This window comes from Equus caballus, chromosome 17 (assembly GCF_041296265.1).
Source record: "Equus caballus isolate H_3958 breed thoroughbred chromosome 17, TB-T2T, whole genome shotgun sequence".
In the NCBI taxonomy this organism is placed as follows: domain Eukaryota; kingdom Metazoa; phylum Chordata; class Mammalia; order Perissodactyla; family Equidae; genus Equus; species Equus caballus.
Window position 1 is genome coordinate 95,593,212 of NC_091700.1, and position 20,345 is coordinate 95,613,556.

Consider the following 20,345-nt stretch of genomic DNA (forward strand, 5'->3'; position numbering starts at 1 on the left):
GTTTGTGGCACTTTGTTTCGGCAGCCCTTGGAAACTACAACATGTCTATTGATGTGAGAAATTCCTTGTAGGCGGCGGGAGTGGAGAGGATTCCCCCCTTGAAATTAAAAACAATCAAAATTGTGGAATTAAATCGTTCAGTTATTGTCTCCTCTTTGAAGTATGAGCTGAGCGCACCGTTGGGGACCACACAGCACCGCCTTCTGGGCAGCTCTCTTAATTGCTCAACCTACTGTAAAGACACTTTTCTTGCAATAATAAAAAACAATTTATCGAGCTCCTACTACTTCAAAATATCGTGTTAGCTCTCCTGGGAGTATGGCTATATAACTCCATCACTATAATACACAACAAAAGACTGACAAGCGCCAAAATCTAGGATAAAAAAGGGAGAAGCAATTATAATTCTTACCAAACCGAATTAAAAATTAACCCAGTGCATATTATTTTCCTTTGAAAAGTGTTAAAATAAATGAAAATGTTAACCCTCTTGTTCAAGAGTCAGTGAAGTCTTTCATTCAAATAATTTCAGATTAATTTGCTTCTTTAGGAAGTTATAGTCTAGAAAATTTATATATAGACAAATAAATTCCTATACACATATCCTTGATATATATATAATATATATATTGTGTTCATAATTAGTATTACTATTTATCGAAGAAACCACATAAATTGGTCCATACGGCTAGAAAGTCTGTCTTATAATCTTATGAAATCACACAGGAAGTGAAAAAGCAATATACATAAATACTTAAATACTCTCTATACATATTTAACTTAATCAGGCTACTTTACTCATTAAACATAAAAAGTACATGTATACCCACATTTAAATATATGTATGTTAGTGACCATTCCACATAATTCTTTTTGGTTTATTTGATCTTTTTTTGAGTTGCCCATATAAGGAAATATTGATCAATATTGACCTATGCAGCCATTTTCATCCAGGTGTAATTTAAAAAGGCATTTTGGGATGACTGCTCATTATTTTTATTTTTGATGTGATTGAGGCTTTTAGAGTGAATATGGTTTTCATTAATATGGCAAAAGCACTTGTAATCTTTCTTTTTGTAGAGGAAGATTGTCCCTGAGCTAATATCCATTGCCAATCTTCTTTTTGCTTGAGAAAGATTGTTCCTAAGCTAGGATCTGTCCCAATCTTCCTCTACTTTGTATGAGGGACACTGACACAGCATGGCTTGACGAGTAGTGTGCAGGTCTGTGCCTGGGATCCAAGCCTGTGAACCAAAGCAGAGCATGCAAACTTAACCACTACGCCCCTGGGCTGACCCTGTGCTTGTAATTTTTATTTCATTTTCTGCTATCTCAACACACAAAATCCCATGGGAACATAACTAAGTTTATACATTGCATACTTGTATTGATTATGTCCACAGAACTTCAAATTTTGATTAAAAAATCAATTCAGACAAATAGAAAAGATTAAACTCCCTTAAATTTGTTGATATCTACTTGTTATACCTTACAAAAGAACAGAGCCGAAAATTGTGTATTGAACTGCTACAAAGTAATCAACTGTTCTGACTGACAGGGCCCACAGATTTTGCAGCCATGTTCGTGAGCGACACAGTCCTTGTAGTTTTACTTTTTCTTATAAAGTCAAATGGTTTTGATGGGAGGGTAATGCTGGCCCCATGAAATGAGTTGGGCAATGTTCCCTCCTATCACATTTCTGAAAGAGTTTGTACAGGATTGATGTTATTTTTCTCTTAAATGTTTGAAAGATTCACCAATGAAGCCATTTTGTACTGGAGTTTCCTGTGTGGGAAGGTTTGGATTGTGAATTCAATTTTCTTTAATAGATAGAGCACTATTTGAGTTGTCCGTTCCTTCTTGAGTGAGCTTTTGTAGTTCGCAAGATCTTTGGGGAATTTTTTCTTTTTAATTTTAGCAAGCTTGTTGGCAAAAAGTTGTAATATTATCAGAGTATCCTTTTAATATCTGTAGCATCTGTAGTAATAACCCATTAGTTATTTCTTATATTGGCAATTTGTGTTCTCTCTTTTTCTAGATGAGTCTAACCAGGGTGTTGTCAATGTTGTTGATCACTTCAAAGAGCAAGGCTTTGACTTTGTTACTTTTCTCTATTTTTATTTTACAGTTTTGTTTATTTCTGTCTTAATCAGTTTGGGCTGTTACAACAAATAGCTATAGAATGAGTGGCTTAAACACTAAACATTTATTTCTTACAGTTCTGACAGCTGATAAAGGTGCCAGCAGATTCAAGGTCTGGTGAAGGCCCCCTTTCTAGGTCGCAGATGCCCACCTTCTTGCTGATTGCTCCCATGGCAGGAAGAGAGAGCATCTCTTGCGTGGCATGTCTTTCCTCTAAAGGCACTAATCCCATCACAAAGGTTCCGCTTTCACAACCTAATTCCCTTTCAAAGGCTCCATCTCCAAATGTCATCACATTGGGGGATTAGGACTTCAACATATGAATTTTGAACAACACAAACATTTATTCCATAGCAATAACTACTCTTATTTTTATTATTTCCTTCCTTCTACATACTTTGAGTATACTTTGTCCTTCTTTTTCTACCGTCTCGCAGTAGAACCTTAGAATATTGATACTAAACTTTTCTTATTGTCTGATATAAGGGTTTGAAGCTATATATACGTCTGAATACTGCTTTAGCTGTATCTTACAAATTTTGATATATTGTATTTTCATTATCATCAATTCAAATATTTTCTAATTTCCTTTGTGATTTTTTTGAATGTGTTTTTAATTTTCAAATATTTTTTCAAATAATTTCCAAATATATGAGTTTTTCTAGTTATTGTTATTGATTTTTAAATTTAATTCACTTGTGGTCACATAATATATTCTGTATTACTTTAATCCTGTAAAATTTCTAAGGACAGTTTTATGGCCCTACATATATTCTCTTGTTTATATTAGCATTTATTCTATTGTTTATATTATACCATCAGCACTTGAAAAGAACATGTACTCTGCCACCGGTCTATCAATATCAGTCAGGACTAGGCAGTTGCTAGTGTTTTTCAGATCCGTGTACTCTGCCACTGGTCTATCAATATCAGTCAGGACTAGGCAGTTGTTAGTGTTTTTCAGATCCGTGTACTCTGCCACTGGTCTATCAATATCAGTTAGGACTAGGCAGTTGTTAGTGTTTTTCAGATCTTTTAGATCTTTGCTGGTTTTTGTTCAGTTATGTCAATTCCTGAAAGAGGAGTGTTAGTCTTCTACTCTTTTTGTGGAATTTCTCACTTTAGTTCTGTCCATTTTTGCTTCATCAATTTTGAATGTCTCATTATGTACAATTACATTTATAATTGCTATGTAGTATCATTATGTTATGTCTTCATCATTATGCTATGTCTATTTTATTATGAAAACTCTCTTTTTAACTTTGGTAATACTGTGTTCTTAAAGTCTGTTGTACCTGATATAGCAATTTCAGCTTTCTTATCCTTACTGTTTGCATAGTATATTATTTTTTAAATCAATTTGCTTTCAACCTATGTTTTGATATTTAAAGTGTCTCTTTTGTAGACAGTGTGTAGTTGGGACTTATTGCTGTACCCATTCTGACAATCTCTGCCTTTTAATTGGAATATTTATTAACATTTAATGTAATTATTGATATGGTTGGATTTAGGTCTAATATCTTATTATTTGTTTTCTGTTTGCCCCTCTGTTTTGTTCCTTTCGTCTTTCTCTTCTGTCTTCTTTTGGATTCTTTGACCCTCTCTGGATTCTATACTTTTAAAATTGCACTTTAATTCATATTGTCTTCTTAGCTATATCTCTCTGTATTTTTCTTTATTTTTTTTTAGTAGTTGCTCTCAGTTTTACAATATATATCTTTATCTTTTTACAGTACATAAGGTTAATATTGTACCAATATATAAAAAATATAGAAATGGTGAAACAGTATGAATCCATTTCTCCCGTCACCACCACATCTGTTGTCCTGATACTGTTGTCTTATGTATTACACCTAATAACATTATAAATCCCCTGATGCAATGTTATACTTTTTGTTTTCAACAGTAATATTTATTTTAAAAAATTTAAGAAAAAAACATCTTTTATCTTTACCCATATATTTATCTTTTCCAACGCTCCTCATTCATTTCTGATGACCCAATTTCCCTCTGGTACCATTTTTATTCAGTCTGAAAAACCTCTTTTAACATTTTTTATAGTGCAGGTTTGTTTTTTATAAATTATCTTAGTTTGACTTTACCTGAAGATGCTTTTGCTTTACCTCAATTCTTGAAGGATATTTTCACTGATCGTAGAATTTCAGATGGACATTTAATTATTTCTTTTACAATTGTAAAGATGTTCTGGTCCCCATAGTTCCTGTTGAAGTGTTGACAGTCCTTTGCATGGTTATTCCCTGTGTCTAATGTGTTGTCTTGCTCTGGCTACTTTCAAGACTTTTCTCTTAATTTGGATTTTCTATTTATCTTTGTGTTTTACTATTATATACCCAGGCATGGGGTCACAACTTTAATCGTGTAGTCAAAGTGATGATCATCATTAATGGGACAGATTGAAATCATGTTTTATATGATAGGATGAACTTTTCTGATATTCCATCCAAAGACAAATAACCTCAGTCTAATAATGTGGAATGATCAGTCAAACCCAAATCAGAGGGCTTTCTGAAAAAATAAGTGGCCTATAACTTTCAGAAGTGTCAAAGTCATGAAAGGATAGGGACACACTGATGAACTATGACTAGGGTTATTTCAGAATGAAATAGACAAAAGCTATGTGACAGCACAATACAGCATGGGATTCTGGATTAGATTCTTTTACTCTATAGGTCACTACTGGGACGATGAGTGAAACTTGAACAGCATCCGAGGATTAGATGGTAGTAAGCATCATTATTAGCTTCCTGATTTTGAAAATTGTAGTTATAAAGGAAAATGTTTTTATTCACAGAAAATGCACACAACATATTCAGAGGTGAAGAGGCTTCATGTTGGCAGCTTATTCTCAAATGGTTTGGAAAAAAAGGGGAGGAAAAGAGAGATTTCATTTTATTATTCAAGGCTAAAATTAAATTTTAAATAATTTCATTTATTCTGGACTCTTTCCGGATTAAGGGGAGCAGGATTATGTTAGGTGCTCTGGAAGGGGAAGCAGAAGGGCCGGGCATTAGAAAAATCACAGCGAGCCCAAGCACAGGTGTTCATGACTTGTGTGACCTTGACCTGTTTCCACACTCTCTCTGAGACTTGTGCCTCCTTCAAAGATTTAGGATTAAAAACAGCTTTTTAGCAAGTTTGTTGTGAGAACCAGAAATGAGTTATGAAAAGTGCCTGACCCTGACAGATGCTTAAAGAAAATGTGATGTCTCCCTTTAGCCCTCTTTGTCCTTCTAACCAATCTGCCCGACATTACTCATTTCCCCCCAGAGGTCTTATTTTTCAAAGCTTTAATCATTGTCATGTTTGGAAAGTGGATGCACCTTTCCCACACCGTCCCCTTCACCTGGGTGGATATAGACACAGACGAGGCCTAGGACGTGGCGGAAGGAGAAGACGAAAAGCTCGGGCCTTAGAATTAACTGTAGGAGAGGAGCCCCCTGGATGTTAAGGGAGCGAAAAGCATATGTCTGTATTGCTAAGCGGTCTGCTTTCGTTGCCCACCTTTTAGCACAGCTAGCGTTATCGTAACTAAAAGATCTATCATGCAGCCGTGAGGCGGCTCCCCCAGGATGCCTTCTAACGCTTCTAAACGTGCACCGGTTGCCCATGGGCCCAAATCAGTTCTTCTTATGAATTCTTTACTTGATGAGTGGCCAAAGAGGAAAATGGAGATTCCTTTTTAAATCTTTTTTTTTTTTTTGCTTTTCACTTGTCTTTATTACTCATATTCAGAAAATTATCAAGGCCTATTAATTAGACATCCTAATATTTCTCAAATTCACCCCTTTTCTCTGTCTCCTTTGCTGCCACATTAGTTCATACTGATTATTTCTGGCACTGCAGTGTCTTACTTCCCCCCATCTATGACCTATACTGCAACCAAGTGAAGCACTTTTAAATGTACAAAGTTCATTATGTAGTATTTTTTAAACATTTTTTCTAATGGTTTGCTCTTACCTTGAGGGTCAAACCCAAACGTCTAAGCTGGGTGATGAGAGCAGCCTCTCGTCTCCACCGGTGATGCTCTCCCTGGTTCCTCTGTGCAGCACCGCACCCGAGTCGCTTGGGTTTCTGTGTCTCCGCACATGGCCACAATTTCTGTCTATCCCTTGCTTGCTGAACTCCTATTTGATTATTATAATGTCACATTATCTGCAAAATTTCTTTAACTTCTGCCAATCAGAGTTAAATGCTTCCAGAGTACTCAAGTTCGCCGTGCTCCGGACATACCTCTCTGCATTACCATTGTCTGCCTCCCACTCTACTCCACGAACTCCTGGAAGACCAAAGATGCTTCTATTGTATCTGTTTCTCCAAAGTCTAGCCTAGTCCCAGTGATGTGGGGGCTTCCCTGTACGTTTTCCAATAAATGAACAAAAGTCAGGAATGTAGGCAGTTTATGTTTTTGTTTTATATAAACTATTAAATGGAAATGTAAGATATGCATACTCTTTGCAAAATGAAAAACATTAGGTATTGATTTTAATCTTCAGGTTTTTTTTTCCCTTTCTGGAAACTTCAATAAAATAAAAAAGAAGAAAAGAAATCTTTATAATGCTACCTTTGAATACAATAAGACACATTTTTATTATCCAGAATTTTATTGGTGTTCATCAGGTGATTTCAAAAAGAAACGGCATCCTGCTCCCACACCTCTGCTTCTCCTTTGAACTTGATTGCAGCTTCTGGATGGGGTCTCCAGCGTCTCCAGAGGAAGAGCTTCAGCCAGCAGGGGCTGCGTACTGTCTGGGAGACGGAATGCTTCCTTCTCAGATGATGAGTGCTGAGTGTACCAGGAGCTTTGGGGCAGGGATATAGATAACATTGTACCCAAGCTTCATCATTTTTCCCCTAATGTCACAAAAAATAAATTTCCCCTTTATACTCACCTTTGAGAAAAGCTTGAGGGAGAAATAGATTGATGGGTCAAGTTCACAGGGAAAGGAAGGAAAACATGTGTTTATCTGTTTCTGTGAATGAAATCACATGCTGATTTGATCCAGTAAGCAAATATTTTGCAGGATTTAGCAGTTATTTATCATTGCACAAGGGTATAAAGTTCTGGGTAGATTATTCTTAAAAGAAAAAACTGCTTAATATATTTTCTTTATCCTTAGGTCTTTCAAAATACATCTGCATGTTTAAAGCACAATGGTATAGTTTGCAAAGTGTTCAGATAAATACAAAATCAGTGGCATTGTGGGGTGTTGTGGGTGTTGATAAAGAGGGTTAGCGTCTTATTCAGATGTTAGTTATCCAAAAAAATATAAAGACAAAAGCTTCTCTTCTCAAGAATTCTTTGAGAATAAACATGCAATAAAATTGGATTTCTGTGGAGGTTAAATTTCCATATCAGTTAAAACACATTATTTTTTTCCCAAAATCAAATTTTGAAAGTAAATTTTCCATATTTTATTATAATATATGTAAATTCAAACCTCTAACCCTGAAAAAGTCAAAGTCATTGTTTGCATCTTTAAATTTATTCCTACCAGGGTATTATTTTAATACTTTTAACATTCTCTGACAGTTTCCCTAAGTCATTTTGAAAAGGATATTTCTTTGTGAGTCGTTATAATAAATTAGTGCATCAAAGTTGTCACTGGAAAATGAAAGGGTCTTGGTTTCTCAACTAAGCTTTTTCTAGTAATAAAATATTTAATATATTTCAGATCTTTTAATATTATTTTTTCTGATAGAATCACTTAATTCTCTTTTCAATTCTAGGAATCCTAGAGCAGTCTTCATGGTTCAACAATGACAGCGCTGACACTAGGAGAGCTCATTTCAAATGATCCTGAAGGAGAGAGAGAGAGAGAGAGAAGGAGAGAGAGCTAAAGAAATGAGGAAGGAGGAGGCGGAGGGAAAGCAGATCAGAATATATGCAGGTCATTAAACTACTTGGAAAACAGGAGTTTTTTCTTTAATACATATTGGGCCTAACAGATGAGTTGAAGGATCTTAATTTCAAGTGTTTTACTGAACATAAGTATGACTCTGCAAAATTCCATATGAACTATGAAGAGATCTAGAAAGCTATAAAAAGACAGCTTCTGAAAATCCACATGAATTAGATAAAAATTTCTGTTGTCTTAAGGGGAAAAGAAAGCTACAAGAAAAAGAAAACTACCAAAGTTTAGACTCTAATTATTGTAAAAATACCTCAGAATGTTTTACTTATGTTTTATTTATCTATTCATCATACTGTATGTTTTGCATATTTAAAAACCTTACTTCACTGTACCACATTTCAGAAAAAGAAAATTCCATTAAATCAAAACACTTTGACTCACTTGGCTTTTGTGTAGAGCTGTAGCAAATGTTTCACCAAGATTGTCATCAAAACTGAATCTCTGTTTAAAGCCTTAGAAACTAGCTTTGGTCCCATTAGATTTCATTTACTGATAGCATTTGCATGCCCTTTAGATTAAGGGGAAGGAAAAAATAGATATAAATATTATTTCTGGGGTTTCTAAGTAGTGAAATCGTTGGCAGGTGCCTTAGCAAGAGCCATGATTATATGGCTAATTCATCACATGGCTTATCTAGAGCCATCGTGCAGGTGGATGCTGAGCCGAGGAGCCAAGACTGGCGCAGGACCAATGCAAGACATTTCAGTTGCCTTCAATCGTAGCAGGGATCCACTGGCCTTCTTGACAGATTGATAAAGTCAGCAGAAATTATTACCTCAACTGTGTTGCTCCATTGTTTCATACTATATATAGATATCTCCAAGAATAAAAAATAAAGATAAGACACAAAAGAGAGAAATAAGTTAAGCAAAGCACTGAAACCTTTATATTTAACTAGACAATTGTTTTTGAGGCTCAATCAGCAAAATGATCCAATCTAATCTACATATTTGCATAAAGAAGTTTGGCCAATTCTACTTGGAGGGAAGTCAGTTGGGTCAGTTACGTAAGGATAGTGAGAGAAACTAACATAAGCAAATTATTCATTTGTAATCTAGCCAACCAAAGAAACAAGGCATAAACAAACCTGAGAGGTGGCTTCCATATATATTTAGTTTAGTTTTTTGTGGGTTTTTTTTTTTTTTTTTTTTTTGGTGAGGAAGATTGGTCCTGAGCTAACATCTGTGCCAATTTTCCTCTATTTTGCATGTGGGACACTGCCACAGTATGGCTTGACAAGCAGTTGGGAAGTCCACACCCAGGATCCAAACCTGCAAACCCTGGGCCACTGAAGTGGAGCACGGGAATTTAACCACTACACCACCAGGCTGGCCCCCTACTTAGTATTTTTAATATTTAAAATTTTGATGATTTTAAAATTTGCAATTTAAGAAATAAAGGCTTTCTCTAGCTCCTAGCGTACTACATAATGGTGGAGTGAAACTTATTTGTTTTCACATCATTCTTAGTCTCTCAGAATTGAGTGGTATTAGTACTTTTGTTCTATTCATTTAAAAATTGTATTTGGGGGCCAACTCTGTGGCCGAGTGGTTAAGTTCGTGCGCTGCACTTCAGCTGCCCAGGGTTTTGTAGGTTTGAATCCTGGGTGCAGACATGGCACCACTCATCAGGCCATGCTGAGGCAGCATCCCACAAACGCACAACCAGAGGGACTCACAGTTGGAATATGTACTGGGGGTTTTGGGGAGAAGAGGGAAAAAAAAAGATTGGCAACAGATAGCTCAGGCTCCAATCTTTAAAAATATTTTTTTAGGGGCTGGCTCCGTGGCCGAGTGGTTGAGTTCATGTGCTCTACTGCGGAGGCCCAGGGTTCGGATCCTGGGCGCGGACATGGCACCACTCGTTAGGCCGCGTTGAGGTGGCGTCCCACATCCCACAACTAGAGAGACCTGCAACTAAGATATACAACTGTGTACCGGGGGGGTTTGGGGAGATAAAGCAGAAAAAAAAAAAAAAAAACATTGGCAATAGTTGTTAGTCCAGGTGCCAATCTTTAAAAAACAAAAAGATTTTTTGAAAATTGTATTTGAGTGAATTCAGAAAAAGAATTTAACAATAATATATGTGTATTTATATAGTTGACTCTATTTTCAATATATCACACCATCAACAAGTCTAAGAAAAATGGAAATATGATACATTGTTTCATAAGCAATGTTTGATAAGCAAACATTAGCATGGTTATCATGATATGGAAATAAAAGTCATGTAGAGGAAAAGGAGAAGAGTATAGAGAATAAGTAAAAGGAGAAAATCTTCATTTCAGACTTTTTCTAACATCCACATAGAACTTTAACTTTTGCTTTAATTTCACTTCCATTATATTATCTATTTTGCAGTGAAATAGTCAATGAGAAATGAACAGGAGTTGAAATTTGCTTTTCAGAACAAACGGCCTTCTGGTTGGCTTGCACTCAGACGGCGGGAATCTTGAAGCAGCCCCTGCTGCAGTGGGCTGGAGATTTTAGGAGAGACAGTCACTCTCGATAGCCACAGATCAGCAGCCTAGATCTGTAGATCAATGTCCAAAGGGTGGCTTTTAACTAAGGTTGTAAATTGAAAGCATTTGAAGATGTTATACTCAGAAATATGGAGTGGGTAAAATATATGCAAATACATTAAAATACCATGAGATGGGCGAGAGGTGGATGGAATGGGAAGAGAGAGAAGAGTTAGTGAAATAAGGTTAATCAGAGTCCTGCTTAATCCATTTACTTAGACTTTATCACAAACTTCTCAGGCTTCCTAATGTTTTTCACTGTGATTTCATTCCATGGAAATGACAGTATTAATTGAAGACAGAAGAGATATGAATTCAGTTTAGACATATTCATGCTGAATAAGTTTAAATTTACTAGCGTGTTTTAGTTTACGAAATCCAGAGGCGTTAAAGATTTACAGTTATTTTTTTAAATCCATGAGTATTTTAGAAACCACTTTGAGTTTGCATCATCATGTCCACGACCACTTTAGATCGAGTCACACTTGTATATGGAAGCAGCTCTCAATTTGTATGGACTTCTTTAACTTTTGCTTTTCGTCAGTGTTTTTTCGGGCAGAGACATATAAGGAAACAAATCCTGTCTGCATTCAAAATCCTTAGTGCTCACTTTAATTCTGTAATATATGTAAGCCTTTTCAAACTGTGTTGAAAGTTCTTCGATGGTCAGTTTGCTAGATTAAAGATGCGAAGTGTTTCTAAAAATATGTTATTACGAGATAACCCAATGCAATCCAGCCTCTCTGAAAGACTGCAGGAGCAGGCCCCATAAGCAAGCAGATAGTTTCACCCTGTGAATTAGTAATGATCACAAGTAACTGTTCCTGAGCACCCATTGTGTCTAGGCACATCGATATTATTTATCTCATTAAAGCCTCAAGTTTGTCCCAAGAAGTGTTTTCCCTTCATGAGATATCACGTTCAAATATATCATTGGCTTCCCTGGGCCACATAAGAGGTGTCACAGCTGGTACTCAAACCATGGCTTTGCCCCTAAGATCTTGTGCCTCTTAGCTACAGTGAAAAAGAAATTTGAAAACCTATAATACCACCACTTCTTAGCTAGGTGTTTCATCAAGATGTTCCTGCCTCACCCCTTCTCCTTTCCTTCCAAAATATCAGCTAGAAGAACAGCAAAGGAGTGGAGCCAGATGAAATTGTGGGCAAACATGTCCTATGACATTGGATAGCTCTTTTAATAGTCTCTGAACTTAATGATTTTATAAGTATCTTAGAATTTAGAGAAAATAAATGATGTTCCCAAAGTATGTTTGAGACCTAGGGATCTCACTGTGCTCCAGAGCCAGTGTTTGGAATTTGCAATCAGATGTCGTTCTGATTCCATCTTTATACTACTTACCTGTGTGACCTTGGATAAATTAGCCAGGTGACTGACTGTTTAACTCTAATCTGAACGTTTTATGTCAGGTAGACACAGCCCTGAAGTATCTCAAGAATGTATTTCATATTTTGCTTCATGCCTTAAGTTTTATTCCAAGGCTGAGAGGATTGTCTATACATTTTATCACTATTTGGAGAATTCTAGAATTCGAAGCAGTTTAATATTTTTTGCAAATGCTGTGGAGATAGTGTTTTATGCTCCACTCAGTTTTTTCCTTCCTCTGAGTTAAAGGCTTGTTGTTCACTATTGCTCAATACCACCATGTCATGTTCAATTTGTTCTAAACATCATTAATGCCTGGAAGATGGAGAAGATTTTGGTCATTTAAAAATAGTTATTCCTTCATTGACGGAGACAGTTTAAGAGTCTGTTTTCCACATCAAAGTAGGTATGGTTTTTAAATGAGTATGCTGCTTAGACTTTAGCAAAAGTAATAGGAATCATTCATCATAATGTTATGTGTGTGTGTTGTAATGGCCTGAAGAATTTTTAAAGTTTTGCTTATAAGCAGTGTATATACATATATATTAAATATCTGTATATCACCACAGAGATATGCCACAGATATAAAACCCTTTCTCCTTATATATACATATGCATGTGTTTATAATCAAATACATGTCTGCAGTTCTAGTAAAAACAAGAGGCATCTTTCATTTCTGTGTTGACTGAAGGCTTCCAGTAGCAAGAACACTGTAAATTTAATTGTTACATAGAAAAAAACCCTCAAACTGATCAATATTTTAATGTTGTCGAGATAGGAAATGTCACCTGCCAATTCAGATATTTGGCACATGGACCTGAAACCCAACTAAATCTTTCATTTATTTTTTTTTCCTGGCAAAAATACATTCTTATTCATTCGTATAAAAACCCATTTTTGTCTTCCTTCCTTCTTTCCATCTTTCTTTCTGTCTTCCTTTTTCTCTTACTGTCTGCCTATCTTCTTTTATTTTAATGACTACGGGTTCTAGTACTTAATGGTACCAATTCATCAGTAAGAAACTAAATTCCTTTTTTTGTAACGATGTCACTTAAAAGAACAACTTTCACTTACTGTCTATGGGAGAGGGAAACAATACTATCTTTTTAATGAAAGAAAGTCAATATAATTTATCACCAAATGTCAGTGCAATGAGGAATAGCACATAATTCCACTTATATTATTTGACATTGGTTTTCAGTACCGATATATTCCACAAGCTTGAATTTCTCTATTGCAGAAAAAAGACAATAATAAACCTAGGGAAATCTGTTCCATACATTTGTGGAAAATATTATTCTCTTGGTTTTCAATTTGCTTTCAGAAATAATTCTTTTAACATTGTAATTCACTATCCACTATGCAATGGCTAGCCACTACAAGAAAAATGGAACAAGATGATGATTTCCAAGGTGCAGGGTCCGGATTTTTCCTGTCAGAATTAATACAGGCACAATATCCAGCACGTTGACCAAGTACGAAAACCATTACAAAGGATCAGTGGGTATAGTGAGATTTGCATTCTCACTGGCTGATTCCTGGCTTTGTAAAGGAGTCATTGCCTATCTGGATCCATTAGCTGATCTAGGAAAAGCTCTTTATTTCACTGTGTCAGTGGAAATATCATAGGGAAGTAGTTACACACTTACAATAATAAATACCGAGATCATTCTCATATAATAAGAATAAATGTATATGGCAAGAAAAAATTACAGACTTTTCCAACGCTGGTTGACTTGTTGGAGAGAAAGAACTCACTCCTCTTCCCTTCCTCACCTAAATTACAGTTTCCTGTTTACAACTAAGACTGCATTGTTTCTCCCAATTTGTGAAATTGTCTTTTGGAGGGCTTACTTCTCATGTAAAGTAGTGGTGGCTTTTGTTTTCCCTCTTTTGGCGGCCATCCTCTTCAAACTAAAGCTGAACCATGGGCAAGTGGAACCGTCCAACCCTCAGACTGGAAAAGAGCTTGAACAAGTTGCAAAAGATACGAAGAGAAAACGAAACCCTATTTGTTGAGGGATCCTGTTTTTCATCACTTTGCCCATTGTCTAGAAATAGTAACTTTTTGTCATACCAGTCAGAGTGGGTGGAACTTGCAACCGTGTTGATGTGTCATTGTCTGAAAGAATGGAAATGCCTCTGGCATGAACAGTAGCAGCAGGAACATTGAAGAAGCGGACAGTGGAGTGGCCTTTGCACAGCAGAGGTCGATAAAGGTCGTAACAAACTTTTTCCTGGACATCTGTCTTAAAGTCATTGAGAGGTTGGTTGAATAAGAGCTCGCCTACTACCTTGTTCCTCCTGAGTCATCACCCACCTCCCACCCTCCAGTCAATGTCCCCTACTTCTCTCATCCCCGCCACTCCGCTGAAATCTACACTCCACACTAGTTAGGTTTTAAAAATGCTCATCTCTACCAGTGCTTAACAATTGCAGCAATTCAGCGCCCCTGAGCCACTCCCCACCCGCTTGTGCCCCCCAAGATAGCATTGGATTTCCATAAAACTACTAGGTGCATGTGTGTGCACACAGACAAGTGTGGACGTGTGTTTGCGTTTGCATGAAAAAAATTTAGAAAAAGAACAAAAACTGGAGAATTTTGCATTTTTGGTGGTTTTTTGTATTTGCGCAGACCATTTTAGGATTTTCAGTCTCAACAAAACACTATTAAAACAAAGAATCTAGTAAAATATTTGTGCATGTACTGCTAAACAATTCTAGCAATTTTATTAAGCAATACCTTTATTATTTTTTGAATATTCTTAACAGACTGGAACAAAACATTTTTTTATTCAAAACAAAATATGCATACTGTACGCATGTCGCAGGGTTAAGTATGATGCAGAGATTAAAGTTTGTTTGAACAAAAATGAATGCCTGGGGGAATTTCATAGCTATAAAGTTAATAACTAAATTTTGTTCGCTAAGAGGACCTTTTCTATGGTTTTCCTTCATCTCCCAGCTACACAACAAACATCTCTGAAGTGCACTTCCCAGTGTAGTTAGAGAATAGGAAGGAATGTAAAGTGATTTTTTTTAATTATTCATTTTGTTGTTTGTTTTTTTAAAAACAGCCCTTATTAACTCTTCCTTCCACTGATTCTACTGTAAACTCATAAAAGCCTTTTTTAGAAAGCAAATTCATAGACACTCAGCAGGTGAAATGTTTCCACAAAAAGAAAACATACAAACAGAGCGCTCAGATTTCTCCTCTTTTCTTCAACTATCTAGAGCATGTTAGAATGATAAAGTTTTTGCACTTGAATGAAAATGGCTAATCTATTTTTTTTTTTTTTAAAGAAGTTCTTCTCTTGTGATAATGCAGAATTGCATACATTTTATACCTGGAATAATTTAAAACAATATGTTGGGGAATTACTGGGGTGAAACTGTATATATTCTGTATAGGGTAGGTGTTTGAGCATCTCTACGATCTCCACAACAATAAAGGAGGCAAAAGAAATCCAGATCTGTGTCCTCAGTCTCTTTGTTCCCATTACAGTGGCCAAAATGTGCTCCTGCATTACTGCAACAGAACTGAAATGCAATGAGAGCCCGCTGCAGTCTCCCAGCAAGGACTTCCTACCTCTTCACATCCTGAGGCTGGGCGTTCGCTCCAAGCCACCTGACCAGCGAGAAAGGACTGGGCCTGGGGGAATGGGAGCCGGAGCAACATAGTTCATGGTAGTTTTCTTTGCTTTTATTTTGTCTTCAACATAAAAATGTGTTAACTGTCTGATTCCATCTATTATGGAGAGCACTTGTTCAGCTAAAACGGACCCCCCTCGTTCGGCTCCGTTGCGGGTTTGTGCAACAGCGGCTCAGAGGCCCCCAGAGCGTGCACACCCATTCACTGTGGCTACACAGACAGAAGCAAGCGATGTTGTCTGCTGAGGGGAGAGATGAGGGCCGGGGAGGAGGGGCCGGGAGGGCGTCGGTTCCATAGGGAAGAGGAGAGTTAGGGAATTTTTTTGTTTTCGTTTTCTGTTGTTTTCTTTTTTTTGTCTTTTTTCTCTTTTATGATTTTTTTGTTGTTGTTGTTTTTTGCTATACCGTGAGGTCATAGCAGTCATTCCTCTAATAGAAACTGACAGGACGTAGAGACAGCACTATCTGATGAACACACACAATGACTAGAAATATAGAGAGAGAGACAGTGAAAAGACTTAGTTTACCTCTGAGAAACCATCCCCAAAAATAAATCCTGTAGTAACAAGTGCAAAAAATAAACAAACAAGTAAACCCAAATCAAAAGGAAAGCAAATAAAACCTCCAAACATTAAAACACAGTGTATAAAATGGTGTGAGAAATTTAAGTCACTTTACAGCCTTTTAGTCAATAAAAAGCTGTGTTTGTGTCCTCGTTTGGATTCAGGCCCATCTTTTTAAATTTTACCCTAAAGGCCTTGCAAGAAGCGACTGGAGGGTAAAGGCACCCCGTCTCTGTGGCATCTGACAGCAGCTGCGTCGTCATGGTGGGCCAGCTGCGCCCCGGGACGCTTTGTCCTCCCGCTAGTCCTCGTTAGTCGAGCCTTCGTCCAGCGTGTTGATGCCGCCGAAGCTCAGCGCCGTCGTGTTCTGTGCTGCCGAGGCCGTGAGAACTGTATGTAAGAGAATCAGTACGAGAACACAGAGTTTGAGTCTGCTGTTGCACAGTCTTGTTGCTGATGAAACTGTGAGCGACGTCCTGTGACAGGAGCCACTTTTTTCCACCGTCCCTTTGGATGGGTTGTTTGATTGCTCCTCTCTCCTGACATCACAGCATTCTGGTTCATCATTGGTTAGAAAGGTTTCGTAGAGCCCTGTAGGACGAAGAAAGTGAACCATTAAAAGGAGAGGAAGACCCCGGGGGTGGAGCTCATAGTAGAGTGAGGCTGCTACTTGAACACCCTGAGCCACAAGTTGTTACAAGCAACTAAACGTTTCGTAAAGGAAAGTCAAGTCAATACAATTTGAATCAGTAGTCAACCATGCTCTCAAACCAGGACTTTTAATTTCCTTAATGTGTTCTTTTTCTATTCCTGGTGGTCATACCATGAATGTTCTGGGTTGTGATGACTACAGAATAAGAGATTTCATTAGGCCGAAATCAGAACCTGAGGTTCTGGATCAACTTGGTGACCAAGGACATTCAACCATCCTTCTTCTTTAACAAGAATGTGATTAATTCATGCATCAAGTAACATTAACTAGTTCTGCTAAGCGAAATAACCAACCAATCATAATATCGTAGCTATCGGAACCGTGTTTGCAAGTCACTACCTTTAGTAGACCTCACCATGTCTCATATCTCCCTTTGTTGGTGAGTAGGCATAACTACTTGCATTGATTTAGTTTCCACATATTTCTCTTATTCTTCCATTGGCTATTCTATTGATGGCTATCTGAATGGAAGCCTTTAGCCTGTTTTGTCTGGACCTCTGCAGGAGGAGTCTCTCTGTTCTTGGTCTTCTCCCCTTCCACCCTGTTCTCTAGCAGTGCCTTTCAGTACCAGCTGTCTATCTCGCTCTCTCTGATTCTCTTTTCTGTTTCTTCTCTCCTCACAGAATCTTTTCTCTTTATCCCTTCTTCCTCTAAAAATACCTATTGTTCTTATTTTAAAATTGATAAATGGATATTTTGGCAACTTTCAACATGGTAAAAAGAATAACACAACTGGCTATTTATAATCTTTCCAACCTTTTATCTTGCTATATTATATATAATGTTTTATGTAGTTGCATAAGCCATTTTGTACCTTTTTTTCTACTTGACTGAAACATTTGCTCACAAGTGTTAGAATGTAGTTTCTACACACTTTTTGTTATGTTATTTTCAAGCTTGAAAAAACTTAAAAATAGGGATGGAGTAGTGGTAAGGATTAAATATGATTTTGTATATAAAGTGCTAGGCTCAGTGTCTAGCACAGAGAAATAACTTGAAAAATTTGGCTACTGTTAATGACCATAGCTGTTAATAGTGTTTCGTTGCCTCTACCTAAATAATAAAATCTAAAATATACTTTCCTCCCTCTCCAGACTCATTCACGATACTTTCACCCACATCTGTACCACTACCCCAAGCTTTTCCTTCCTGGAATTTTCTCTATCAACTCATAGACCTAACTCCCATTTATCCTTCAAGTTCAGCTCACATGAAATTCCCTGTGTGAAGTCTGTCTATACTCACTCTTCTGGGCTGCTGCTGCATTTTGTGTAACTCTTCAATAGAGCAATTACCATCTTTTCTTTTAATCACAATTGCTCATTTTCGTGTCAATTTCCTTACTCACCTGTCAACTTAAAAGCAAGAACTATATATTTTCAGCTTTGCATTCCCAATTTGTAGCAGAAAGCCTGAACAAAATAGATACTTAGCAAGCATTTATTACATGAACAAACTCAATATATATTTGTTTAATAAAAAAGAATCTCTTAAATAATATATTATACACTGCAATCTTCAGTTTCTTTGAAAGAAGTAACCAAGATATCCTTATAATGATGCTTACAATATTCATTTCTTCTTAGGCATTCAAAGGTAAACTTCACCTTCGCCTAGGTAGAATATGAAAAAAAACTGAATTAATGAGGTCTGCAGCTCCGACATTTTTACTGTAAGATATTTTCTTTTTTTTATAAAAGATACCTCACTGGAAGACTAATCATTTATTGAAGTATATGTTTTCCAAAATTATATTCTACAAAGAAGAGAGTTTATAGTTAATATTATAAGAATAGAAATCTAAAAGTCATTTAGGTCAACATTTTAGAATGTTAATAGAATATGTGCAACGATGTCACTCGAACGAGAAGCTCTTCCCAAGGTGCTCAGCAGCTATCTTGCTGATTTGTAACTTAAGTCATTTCAGAAGGAATAAGGCAGTTCATTCAGGCCAGTAAATGCACTCTTCTTTTTGACTGGCAAAATTAATACTCCTTCTTTTTTCCTTGTCCTTCTCGTTAATAAGAGTTTTTATTCAGAGTTATACATGCATGTCTATTAACAATCAAATAATTCCACAGGATATTTTACAAAACAAAACAAAATTCCTCCACCTGCCCCATCCCCAATTTTTCTTTCTCAGAAGCAAACACTTAAACCTCTTTTAGCTGTTTCTGTATTCAGCTCCATTTCTGTAAGAAATCTTTTCCACTTTTCTTGATTTTTCATTTTTTATCATCATCTATAGACTTTCCCCTTGGACATGAGAGGATAAAAAACTCATTGTTCTCCTTCTCCCGCCCCCCTCCCGCCTCCCCGACTCTTCCATGCTTGTAAGTTCAATACTCAGCGTTCCCTTTATTAGGATGTTGTAAGAACAGTTCTTAATTGAGACATGCAGTAAACTGTAGTTTTCTGTTCTTGTCCTGCTCTGTTTTTCCAAGAGCTAATAATTCCCTTATGGTTTTCTACGTACTTACTAATTCAGCCCCAAATACTTTGCTAGTTGTTTCGGTGGAATCAGGAGTTCTGTCAGTTTTATCTTCCCAAAGAAACATCTCCTGGAGTCCTTCACCATCTGGACTGGTTGCTTTTATGCCTGTCGCCCAGCTACCAGCCTGAAAACCCCAATGAACCATCCTCTTGGGGATGCTTGCTGCCTCACTCCTGTGCATTTCCTGTTTCCTGTATCCTATGCATCCTTTCTCATCTTGCTGGACCACAACATCTAGTATCTTCATACAGAAAAGCTCATGGGAGTGAATTTCCGAGATGCTGTATGCCTAAAAATGTGTTTATTCTACCTGATATTTAATTGATTCTCTGGCTGAGTGTGGAATTCTAGTTTATAAATTCTCGTCCTTCAGATTTATTTGAGCATCACGCCCACATTTAGTTGTTGGGCCACTGGACCCGTCCTCTAATTTTCTCATCTCACCTCTGCTGCTTTATATCACTTCATCCCTTTGCTTTGCTTTCTGGAGGATTTGTTTTATTGAGTTTTTCTTTCCTTTCTATCACATTTTAATTTCCAGGAATTCTTTTACATCCTCTGAATGATGGGTTTTTTTGAAGTGACTGTTCTCATATCGTAGTTGCAATATCTTCATTTTTCGCTCTGAGATATTTGCAGCACTTCTCTTTGTCGTGTTTTATTTCCTCTCTGCATAGACGCTGTTTTCTCCAAATCATTTGTTTCTTCTTTGTTTGTTTGTCTCTTATTTTTTACGTGGGAAGCCTGCACATTCTTGATTGTCTGTGCATATTAAAAAGTATTGGAATCTGGGCGCCTAAGGAGGGTTGTGGGCTGTGAGCTGCACTGTAGGATGACCTGTCTGAACTGTTTGGATGGAGAAACTTAAAATTCCTTCCTTTAGGTTGATCAGATTTCCCAGAAAATATCCAGTCCATCTGTCGGGCAAAGGCTGGCAGCCAGTT

At 36.9% G+C, this 20,345-nt stretch overlaps 1 protein-coding gene and 1 long non-coding RNA gene across 3 annotated transcripts in view; one reads left to right on the forward strand and one right to left on the reverse strand.

The window, feature by feature from the left end:
* The first annotated feature begins 2,820 nt into the window (after positions 1–2,820).
* LOC138918569 (uncharacterized) lies at positions 2,821–8,443 on the forward strand. Its single transcript, XR_011428092.1, has 2 exons — positions 2,821–4,886; positions 7,891–8,443. It is a non-coding gene; the product is annotated as an uncharacterized lncRNA (long non-coding RNA).
* A 6,128-nt stretch (positions 8,444–14,571) lies between these two features.
* The window catches only part of NALF1 (NALCN channel auxiliary factor 1), a 613,526-nt gene continuing 607,752 nt past the window's right edge, over positions 14,572–20,345 (reverse strand). The window contains exons 3-4 of one of the 2 annotated variants that reach the window (XM_005601335.4): positions 18,475–18,520; positions 14,572–16,786 (exon numbers count right to left, since the gene is read on the reverse strand). In XM_005601335.4, the coding sequence (XP_005601392.1) occupies positions 18,498–18,520 (23 nt within the window). In that variant the 3' untranslated portion in view covers positions 14,572–16,786; positions 18,475–18,497. The remainder of the gene's footprint in view (positions 16,787–18,474; positions 18,521–20,345) is intronic. The other variant, XM_070240462.1, reaches the window with a different exon arrangement.